We start from the raw sequence: 11450 nt of genomic DNA, 5'->3' as shown, positions 1-11450 counted from the left end.
CCCCACCCCCCAATTGCAGAGCTCTTCCTTCATTCACTGGTGCATTACAGCAACTACTCCTCCATATGTGGCTGAGAACACAGGTCAGGGGAGGAAGACAATGGACTAGCAGCCATAAAGGCTCCTTTTACAAATGTACTGCTACACTTACTTGATATCAATAGTACTTATCACGGGGGTTTGCTGCAGCACGCCCATACACTTCTATGCTGTACTTTGGTTGGCCCCATTTTCCCAACCACCCTTCCCATGTTTCCTCTACCTCTGATCTTCCAGGTCCCCTCACTGTCTGTCCCTAGTGTCCCTCTACTACTTTCAAATCATCTGATTTCTACACATGATGGATGACAGAAAACCCGGCGCACTCATCTTTCTGTATGTGAGTTATTTTGCTTAACACAACTACCTACAGCTCAATTCATTCTCCTTCAAATGACAAGACTTTCATTCTTCTCTCTACTAATATTCCATTGTGTCTGTGTGCCATGTTTTCTTTATCCATTCATCTGCTGATGGGCACTTAGGCTGGTTTTTCTAGTGCTTGGCTATTTTGAGTAGGTCTATAATAAGCATAGGTGGGCAGATATCTGCTGAATCCTGACTCCATTGCTTACAAATCGAGCTGTGCACATGCAGCTGGATCACACACAGCTGTGCACACCCAGCTGTGGACATGCAGCTGGATCACACACAGCTGTGCACACCCAGCTGTGAACATGCAGCTGGATCACACACAGCTGTGCACACCCAGCTGTGAACATGCAGCTGGGCGCATGCATGTGGGTTATACAGCTAGGGATGTTTTTTATACTTCCTTATAATGTTCCTGAGACTCTTTGAAGCAAGTGCTAAAAGGCTAGTTAGCCGCATGACAGACAAACAAACTAGCAAAATCTAAATCTAAGCAGGAAGATGAACTTTGCAAAGCACATTGGCCACAGCAAGAGAAACATGTTGTCTGCTTCATAAAGAAAAAAAGAGTGGGGAAGTCTGTGCCAAGATGAACATATGAAGAAAGGCAGCGGGAGAGAAAGACTGGAAGGCTTCAGGAAACAAACAGCGCATGCTCAGGGCAGTCAGCAGGAAGAGACTGCAAGCCCTTCCTTCCCTGGGCTTCACGTTGCAGACAGAGCTCTCACCAGAAAAGCCTGCTAAGGGAATGTAGGAGCAGGTGCTATGTAAATGGCCAGGAAGGACTGGACATCTCCTGGTACAGTATTTTGGGGGTTCCCTCAGCTCACCAGTCCATCCATTCTCAGGAAAGCTCTTCCTTTACTAATAACCGTTTCTACTTCTGACAGTGTGTCTGTGATCCAGTTCTTCGCTGTAGGATACAAGAAACCTATCTACTTCATCAGAGACTTAGATCTGGCCCTAGATGAACCTCCCAGCTCCAAATCCCTGATGTGTATATGTATGTGGGAACCCTGACTTCTTTAGAGTGGGTCCTGTCTGTACCAACCAGGCTGGACAGAGCATGCAGTGTTCTGGGGCGGGGAGTGTCAGTCTCTCCGATTGCTCATAGATCCACAGGGAAGCTGCCAGCTGCTTGTCTCTTGACTAGTATTTTAGGTAAGTCTGGAAGCACCTAAGTGATGCCAAATCCTCTCCAAATTGTCCACATTTGTTTACACTGACTCTTTGAGGCAGATGTGCACAGTGACCACGTTGAGAACTACAGCAGGAAGAGATAACGGACTCAGCAAAGGAGACCTCCTGAGGCAAAGTCTGTCTTTAGTAGCACTTACTGGGCATGAAAGTTTTATGAGCCACGTGTCACACAGCCAGGAACTATTACATACAGAAGTCACGAAATCATTAAGTGCCATTAGGACTTAACACATAATTGAACTGATATACACCTGTATAAATGTATGCATACATGTGAATAGTATGTGTACACACACACTATAAATGTCTGCATGTTTAAGAAAAATAACCACAATGAATTGCTGTGTTCTTTAAAATGTCAACTTTACCTGCAACCACATTTCTTACAGGAATAGGAATCACACTTTGCTTTTGGGCAATGACAACCTGCCACTCTCTCTGGTGACATCCACCAGCGTGAAGTTGCTAATCCTAACTCACCTGCAATCTAAAGGTGCAGGCGAAGCTTTAGAACCCTGTTTTTTTCCTAGAAAAACCCAGGACTATTTTAGATTCTCAAACACAGTGGTTTTAACATGGGAATTCCATTAGCTCATACCATATACATTAGTCTTGCAATGACTGTAAAATAAATGTAAATTCAGACAGCCTTCACTATTAGCTGTGGGATAGAACAAGCCCCTGAGACTCTATGAGCCTTAGTTTCCTTTTCTAGAAAGTGAAGGGTATAGTGTCTGTTGCATATATGACATAAGGTAATTTGTACCAATATCCAATCCTGAAGATAACTGTACAAACTGGACAAGATGCACCTTAAAATAGCAAAAACTTCAGAGGCCAATTACATCACCCAAGGAAAAGAAAGGCTGATGGGCAGTGGTGGTGCACGCCTTTAATCCCAGCACTCTACTTGAGAGGTAGAGGCAGGCAGATCTCTGAGTTCAAGGCCAGTCTGATCTACAGAGCGGATTCCAGGACAGCCAGTGCTACACAGAGAAACCCTGTCTGGGAAAACAAAACAATAAAACAAAACACAAAACATAAAAAAGAAAGAAAGAAAGTCTGGTAGGTGAACTAAGCATGGGAGCTGGGCAGGGTCCAGTGGACAACAGCAAAAACCCCAACTTTCTTTGGCAGGCCAGGTCCAGCGGTGCTGGTGACCAGCTGTTAACAGAACTATGGGCGGACAGGCGGACAGGAGTCATTGCCAACGAAGGAGGGCGATGATTCCTGGTCACTCTGGAAATGACTCTGGAGCATACAACCCAAGGACAGCAGCAGCCAACAAAATCACCACGTGGAAGTCAGGCTTCAAGCTACTATCACTATCTAAATTTAAAGCAACTTCGATTTGTAACAACAACAACAACAACATTCTCTAATAAACAATAAAATGACCAGGACTCAGCATCCAGCACCCACGGTATCTCACAACCATCTCTGACACTCTCTTCTTCCCTTTGCAGGCACTGCATGCATGTGGTGCACATACATACAGGCAAAACACTCATACACATAAAATAAACAAAAAATCTTTACAACTAGAAGTATAATTGTCAAAGTAACGAAATAACAAAGCATGAACGAGAACCGAGAACAGCAGGGGAGCGGACACAGAGGGCTGCAGGCAGCTGAGGTAAAAACGACTCTTGGAAGAGCAACGCGTGCTCAATAATATTAAAAACCAGTGTGAGAACTGTGGTAATGGAAATTATAAAAACAAACCAAGTGGACTTTCCAGAGTTAATGTCCTTAAAAGGAGATTAAACATGGCAAGAGAAACCATGGACTGGGACACAGATCAGAAGAAAATAGGTAAAACATGTAAAAATCAGTCTGTGGTATAAATAAGAGACAATAAGAAGGTCAGACATATATCAGTCTGCATGGTAAAGAGAGATAGAGAAGTAGGAGATACATACAGACAGTAGGGGGGGTGCCGGATGGACAGACAGACAACACAGTATATAGAGAATATATAAAGAAACTATACTATGCCCAAATGGAGGTGCTTTTTTTTTTTTTAACAAACAAGAAAACTACCAATCTTGATTATAGAAAAACAAAAGAAAACAAAAACAAACAGAAAAACAAGTCAAAAAAATTTTAAGCAGGTGGTGAAAACATACCACAGGGACAACAAAGTTACAGAGTCCGAGGGACAGTCAGTAGGCTTTTCGAGGGAAACAATTCATTCAGAAGACAATGGACAACATCTAGACCACACAAAAAGTCTGCCTGCAAACTAGGACAGTCCCACTAGCATGATCCCAGAGAGAGAAAGGGTATGCTGGAGGAAATAGAAGACACGATTTTAGAATAAAGATCAAAGATAGGAGAACATTAAGCAAACAAATGGTAAATGTGAGTAAATATAACTGAATATGTAAAAATGGCTTAACTCCAGTTCCAGGGAGTCCAATGCCCTCTTCTGACCTTGTGGGCATTGGGCACACATGTGGTGCTCATAAATGCATGCAGACAAAACACTCATAAACACAAAATAAATCTAAAATAAAATTGTTTTAAAATAACAATGATCATATACTCTTGGGATCAAAATATACTAATTAAAATGAATTATAAAAATTTGAGGACTGGGGGCAAAGAAGAATCCGAGGATAATATATTTCCTAGGATACAACACACACACGTACACGTACACACATACACACACACACACACACGCTCACACACACACACACTCACACACCACACACCACACACATACACACACACACGCTCACACACACACACACACTCACACACCACACACCCCACACACACACACACACACACACACAGATTAAAAGAAGAAAAAGCATGCCTATTAAGCCAGATGCAGTGGCTCAGACCCATAATTTCAGTACCTGCGGTTGAGTGGGAGGATCTCAAGTTCAAAAACCTCAATAAAAAGTTAAAACCAGGGCCACTGAGATGGCTCAGTGGATAAAGCACTTGTCATTCAAGCATGACAACTTCAGTCTAATCTTTCTCCAGTTATCCTCTGATCTTTACATATGCACTGTGGCATGTATTCTCCTCCACCCCACAGACAGACAGGCAGACACACACACACACACACACACACACACAGAGAGAGAGAGAGAGAGAGAGAGAGAGAGAGAGAGAGAGAGAGAGAGAGAGAGAAAGCGAATGAGCTGGGGGGTTCATAAAATTTGGAAAAAATATTAAAGTTAAAAAAATTGTAACTGCCAGTATACATTGCTAAGTCAAAAGTTCTCTTGTAATTTCCCTTTGTTTTTTCACTAAAAGAATACTGGATTACACATTTAAGTTGTAGCTTAAAGAGCCTTTTGCAAACATAACCTTAAAAAAAGAATAGCTCAGCTATGCAGTGGTGGCGCACGCCTTTAATCCCAGCACTTGGGAGGCAGAGGCAGGTAGATCTCTGCAGTTCGAGGCCAGCCTGGTCTACAGAGTGAGTTCCAGGACAGCCAAAGCTACACAGAAAAACCTTGTCTTGAAAAAACAAAAAACAAACAACAAGCTCTCACATCCCACCACAGGACAAGGGAGATAAATAAAAGAAGCCAGTCACATTTAGTATAATGGTATGCTTCTGCTCAGGATATGTGTGCCCTGACAGCACAAGCCAGGGAAAGCAAAGGGCTTCTAAATGGCTAGGAATAGGAACATTTGTATTGATAAGAAACAAGCCCCGAACACAAGCTAGCAAGTGTCAAAGCAAGCGGTCAGAGTTTGGTGTTGATTCTGATCCCAGGAGTAGGGAGGCTCAAGCTGAAGTACTGCCATGAGTTCAAGGTCAACCTGGGCTGCATAGGGAATACCAGGCCAGCCAGCTACATAGGAAAATCTCAAAGTCAAATTTAAATGAAAAAAAAAGCAGGGCTCAGAGGGCTAAAGGTGCCCTAAACAACCTAAACTCAATGCAGTTGAGTCAGTCCCCAGAGCCCAAACGAGAAGAGTTTGTAACTGCAAGGCTCCTACAGCAAGCTCAGGGGTCAGTCAGCCTGCAACACCACCGAGAAGCAGAGCAAAAGCAGAAGCAAAGGAGAGCGAGAAAGCCAACGCCCAACAAGCGATTCTCTGACCTCCACTCACACAGCGGCACATGCTCATGTATGCACTCGAACACGCACACGCACTTGCACACGCACTAATAGTAAATTTTAAGAAAGTAAAATTTCAAAACGTAACATAACCACTAACAAAATGAATCCTTAATAACTGACATAATGAAGAGTCAGGTAAGTCAGAAGACACAGGTGGGCTTTTCAAAATGAGTGAAGAACTCAACTTGCTAAGAGCTTGCTGTAGTTATGAGGGTACAAATACATCTACTAACACCGCCTCAAGGCACACAAAATAGAAAGGTGAGGGAAAAGTAGGTAAAGCTGTACCTACAATGGGCACTCCAACAAGCTCTCTGTAGTTACAGAATTCAACTTTATTTTTGATTATTTACTTGTCTTTCTTATTTATTTATTTATTTGTTTGTTTATTTATTTATTTATTTATTTTGAGACAGGGTTTCGCTGTGTAACAGCCCTGCTTGGCCTTGAACTCAGATCTATCTGCCTGCCTCTGCTTCCCAAGTGCTGGGATTCAAGGCTGGCATTAAAAGCATGCACCACCACCCCCAGCCAGACTTCAATTTTAAAAGAAGTTAAGCTATGACATTCTTGATCACCGAAGATACAGAAACCTGACCAAATGAAAAACAGAAATGGTTTGCTCAGCAGCCGTAGCTTTCATGCCCTTCTCAGGCAGAGTATGCAGATGCAGGAAGCATTTCCCACCAGTGGAGAGGGCTATTTTTTTCTGTGGTAAATTTAAACTAATTCTAAAATATTATCAGTGTGAAAGTCATAGAATGGGCAATATGTTCCTAAAGGACAAGAGGTGAGGGGTGATGGGTTCTGCTTGATCTACTCTTATGAAAATACAGCGTGCTTATTAGTAGAAAATTTACTAACAGAGAGGACAAAGCCCTGAACAGGCACACACATTTGGACTTTTGCTTTGTAATAAAAGCAGACCCATGGGGTAGTGAGAGTGCAATGAGTTTCTGGTAAACTATGCCAGATTAAACATGTACACACACTTTTTAAGTAAAACTTGTCTTCCACATCATGTGATATGCAAAAATTAAATCCTAGTGAATGTTAGACATAAACATGGAAATTAAAGCTGCAGAGTTTGTGGAAGATATTATAGATGACTATATTTTATCTTCTAGGAGGAAAAGAATAAGCTACTGGCCAACACAAAAGCTTTAGCTTAAGGAAAGAGGAATCTATAAAGGATTTGGATGTCAAAATGCAAAACCTGTTCTCATTAAGGAACTGAAAAAGCAAAGAAGAAAATGAAGATTCTACCACACTTAAACAGACTCACCTCTAGAACTTTAATAGTCTCTACATGCCAGAAAGAAAAGGACAAAGTAACTCAGTTGAAAACAGCTAAATATTACAGCAACCATGTCACAATGTATTTCAAAATGGGCAATGAGTATGTGAGAATGTAATCAGCTTCATCAGTTAGAAAAACTCCTCCGTTCAGTATCCCTACAACCCAGAGAAAGAATGTGGACCGTTGATACCATGGAGCAGCTACAAGTTGCCGAATCAGCATTTGTAGACCTCAGTGAGCTACCAAGGTCTCACCAGCAATGTAACGGATAAGCAGATGAAGAACTGATTCCAGTACACTCATAAAGGGTTTTACACAACACACAAAGTAACAGCCACAAGCAACAGTTTTTATGAATATCACCAAACCACACAGAGAACAATCTATGGTTCCATTTCATCCCTTTCTCAAAAAAGCAAAGAAAGGAAAACATGAGAGACCTAAAATATCATGGTTTAGATCTATGTTCTTTGTCGGAAAAAAAAAAAAACAGAAGAAAAGGAAGATGTGTTGACCAAAAAGCCTGAGACAGCTTTTAGCTTTAAGGGTGGGTGGGAGTATCGAATGGGTGTGGGTAATAGTCCCTCGTTTTGTCCTGGTGTTCACTTTCTGGTAAACTCTTGTATTCTGCACCTTATTTTGTGCAATTTTATTTAAAAATACTTAAAATTTTTCAGCTAAAACTCCCTAAATAAGAAGTATTTCAAATGCATGTATCACCCAAAGCTTCATCAATAACTATGTTGGCCCATACCTGTAGTCTGAGCACTCAGGAGGCAGAAGTAGGCAGGTCTCTGAGCTCAAGGCCAGCTTGGTCTACAGGGTGAGTTCCAGGACAGCCAGGCTACACAGAGAAACCCTGACTCAAACAAAACAAAACAAAACAAAACAAAAGCAAGCAAACAAGCCTCAGCATAGTATCTCCAATGGAGAATAGCTGGGGGAGGGGACAGAGGAAGCAGGGCATGTCCATCCCTTTTTCTGGCAGGAGGCGGCTTCTTCCAGGATGGACCACCTCCTTCCTGGCTCCAGCGGTGTTTTCCCTGGTGAAACCATTGCTTTGTGTCTTACAGGCCTAATACACTGACAGCCTTTCTGGATTTGCTTTTCTTTTTGACTCAGATAACCAACCCAGCCTCTGTCTTCATGAGTGTTCAGTAACGCCTCTCCGTCTGATGAAAGCTGAACTCTGCTTTTGGGCTGGCACCCTGCACACTAATAACTTTAAATGGATTTATGGTTTTGTTTCGTTTTTGTCATCTGTCTTCTACTAAGCTGTGAACATCATGACATGGATGCTGCCAATAAACACTTGTTAATGATTTCACAATTCAATGAATGAACCCCACGTTATTACATTGTACAACCAACTACTTCCAAGCTGCTTCTGCTATGTTTGAGAGAGTACCAATTTACCAGGCCAGCTTATTACCACCATTGGTGGAAAGCAGCATTGGCTGGCAGGAATATCCATGCTCTCCAAGAGAGTTTCGATTGTTCCAGAAACAGCATCTACAAAAGCATCTAAAAGATAAGATTTTCATCTTTGGAGACTAAGTCATCAATGACAGATTCTAAGTGGACAAGATGAGATGCCAATGGACTCCCAATCTGGAATTCTAAATATCAGAATACAATAAGAAGATTAAGAAAAAGAAGACACCTAGCCCCTGCCTGATTTTCACACCCTAGTGCAAGTGCATGATGCAGAAACTCAAATTCAACACTTATTCACCTTTGTTGTCGTAGGCACATCCCCGAAATTACGATGTAAATAACACATTAAAATACAACAGTTCAAGACCATCTACAATATGAACTGGAGCATTCTGAGACTGCTGGTCAGGATTTTCATAAGGTCTGCAACTCTACAGATGTTCTATATCATTATTTTAAAAAGGTACAAAGAACATCAGGTCACCTACAAGTCATGCTTGCGCTAGCCAAATATTTCAAACATAAGCACACTAGCATATGCTCTACCGGAAAACATCTTGATTTTAAGATGGAGAAAAGCAGTTTATAAGCATCACAGTTGTGTATGCACCTCAAACAAGAGCTATCATCTCACAGCGGGCCTCTGTAGGAGCAATTTACCTAACATTCAAACTCCAGGAAATGCAGTCTCAGTCCAGTGCTGAAGATGTCAGCAGTCCATCCCTGTCTGCAGACTCTCTCCTAGTAAACCATCTATTTATATCTCTCACTAACTTTGACTATAATAAATATTCTAGTAACATGAAGGAAGGTCCACCATCTCTAGCGCTGGAAGCCGTCAGTATTACCTGTAACCCCCTCCTCTGCAAAACAGCTAGTTAATAAAGCAAGAGCTTTCTAAGGTGGAAATACCCCGGTTACAGGAGAAAGATTGCTAATAATCTTGGTAACATCTTGTTTAAAGAGTTTGAGAACTAACTGAACTAGTTAAAATGCAGTTATACAGCTAATTCTTTTTATGACCAGAACCAAATAACTTGCTTTGTTTTATGTCGGATCTCATGCAACAAAAGAATTCCATTTTCCTTATTCATTCTCAAATAGGTCATATAGGAAGTGACCACATCAACCCCTTAACAGATTGCTTCCCTGGTAACAAAGGGGTATTTTACACCTAATTGCCCATAAAGACAGCTAAGTCCAAGCTAAGCGTCTTCCATCTCCTCAATATGTTAAAGGGGAGGGGAGGGAGAGTATGCAACCCAGCGTTCGATACTTTAAAATTCTCCATTCACTCATTGCTAGTCTAATCTTAACCCACTGTGGGTCACCCAAAACTCGAAGACCCCATCGCCCGACAGGGTCAGGAAAGAGGCGTTTCTCTCCTAATCTGGGGGAAAATAAAATCACAACCAGAGACACCTTTCAGGCTCCCAGCCAGGGCGGGCAGGCAGCCCAGCCCCGGAGACCGGGCGGCGTCCTGGGTATCCGCAGCCAGGGCCCCGGGCGGAGCCTCCCGCAGTACCAGGTTCTTACCCGCCAATCCGCCGCCGCCGCCCCCGTCGCCCCCGTGGCCCTTCCTTCGTTGCAGAATGAAGTAGGGGTTGGCTCTCTCGGTGATCCACAGCGCGTTGGCCAGCAGCACCTCCTCGGGATTCACCCACATGGTCCCTGTGGCTGCGGGCAGTCGCACAAAGGGGTCCGCACACTGGCGCGCTCTCCCGGGCACACGCGCGCCCGCCGGGCCGTGGGTGCGGGGCCGCGATGGCCTTCAGCAGGCTGCGGCCCGCGGCTCCCGGCCCGCGACAAAGACCCAGCGGGCAGCCGGGAACGACGGCGAGGATCGGGACCCAGCAAGTAGCATCCTCCCCGCGGCGCCGCGCTCGCTCGCCAGGCGTACAGCCTCTCAGCTTGGCCCGGTCCAAAGCGGGGCGTGCAAGCGGCGGGGCTCGGTCTCGCGGCGCTGGGGCGTTCAAGGGCGAGCTTGTGCGGGAATCCGAGCCCCCAGGGCGCGGTGATCTCCAGCTGCGGAGCCCGAGATCACCGCTTGTGGACACCGTGCTTCGGGGCAGCGAGCTGGAAGGACGCTCCGGGCGCTGCGAATGAATGACGACAGCGCGGCTCAGTCGCCGCGAGCCCGAGTGACCGCGGGTGGCTTCTCGCGAGCCCGGTTGGGACTGTGTGCGGCGCGCAGGGCCCCACGCCCATCCCAGCGGGGAGGAAGCTGCCCGGCTCGCAGAGCCAGCGTGAGGCGTGTGTATTCAAGGCTGACGCTCGGCGGGACAGCGCCACCCCTGCCCCGGAAACGTGTGCTCCCAGGTTCCAGACCTGGCTCTAGAGCCAGGAGTCCAAGGTGGACGCAGCCAATGGTTGGTAATGTTTTTGTTTCCTGCATCCCTGGATCAAGTCACGCGCTAAACTTGTCACCGCCGGTAGCCCCTCCCCTTCCATTCCTTTGTAATTAAAATGGCCCAGCTAAATGCATTACATCACTTCTTTCCTTGACCTATGGGGCGTAAGCTATAGCGAAGTTGGAAACAGTCCAATAGCTTAAACCAACTAATTCTCCCCACAGCTGTTCCTATATCGGGCATTAGGAGCTTTGAGGAGCACTAGCATGGCAGAATTCAGAGGTGTATTCAAACTTAATGGATGTATTGTCTGATTGTTTAAGAAAATTAAACCAGAGACACTCAGACCAGGCATCTTTATCCTTAACAATTTGTCTTTCCCTGCATTCATGGAATCCCTTTGTGGTCTCAGCTCATCTACTGCATATCTGATGTGACTAAACGCATTCACCCAAGAGATCAGAGAAATGTTTTCGGCAAAAGAGGTTTTCCTTTTCAGATGACGAGAGTTCCCTAGACTCTGCAATGGCCCAAAAGTTAGCCAATCATGAGAACTTCCTCTTTTCAAATAACCAAACCATTCAAACACATTTTTTTTTTTAATGTGTGTACCTACGATTTGAATGTGTCCTTCCACCCCCAAATTCAGTCACC

General features: G+C 44.3%; 1 protein-coding gene and 1 long non-coding RNA gene across 4 annotated transcripts in view; one reads left to right on the top strand and one right to left on the bottom strand.

The window, feature by feature from the left end:
• The window catches only part of LOC116069671, a 9242-nt gene extending 6228 nt beyond the window's left edge, over positions 1-3014 (top strand). Inside the window, exon 2 of the long non-coding RNA XR_004110091.1 lies at positions 2749-3014. This is a non-coding gene — a long non-coding RNA (uncharacterized LOC116069671). The remainder of the gene's footprint in view (positions 1-2748) is intronic.
• Positions 1-10326, bottom strand: part of Tbc1d9 (TBC1 domain family member 9) — a 121829-nt gene extending 111503 nt beyond the window's left edge. For all 3 annotated transcript variants that reach the window (XR_004110089.1, XM_031340507.1, XM_031340504.1), the window contains exon 1: positions 9982-10326. Coding sequence is in view for 2 of the 3 variants with exons in the window: in XM_031340507.1 (XP_031196367.1) it covers positions 9982-10111 (130 nt within the window). In the remaining variant the exon portion in view is untranslated. The remainder of the gene's footprint in view (positions 1-9981) is intronic.
• Between the last annotated feature and the right edge of the window lie 1124 nt (positions 10327-11450).

Source organism: Mastomys coucha, unplaced genomic scaffold, assembly GCF_008632895.1.
Source record: "Mastomys coucha isolate ucsf_1 unplaced genomic scaffold, UCSF_Mcou_1 pScaffold22, whole genome shotgun sequence".
NCBI classification, from domain to species: domain Eukaryota; kingdom Metazoa; phylum Chordata; class Mammalia; order Rodentia; family Muridae; genus Mastomys; species Mastomys coucha.
This window is presented reverse-complemented; position numbering and strand designations above follow the sequence as displayed.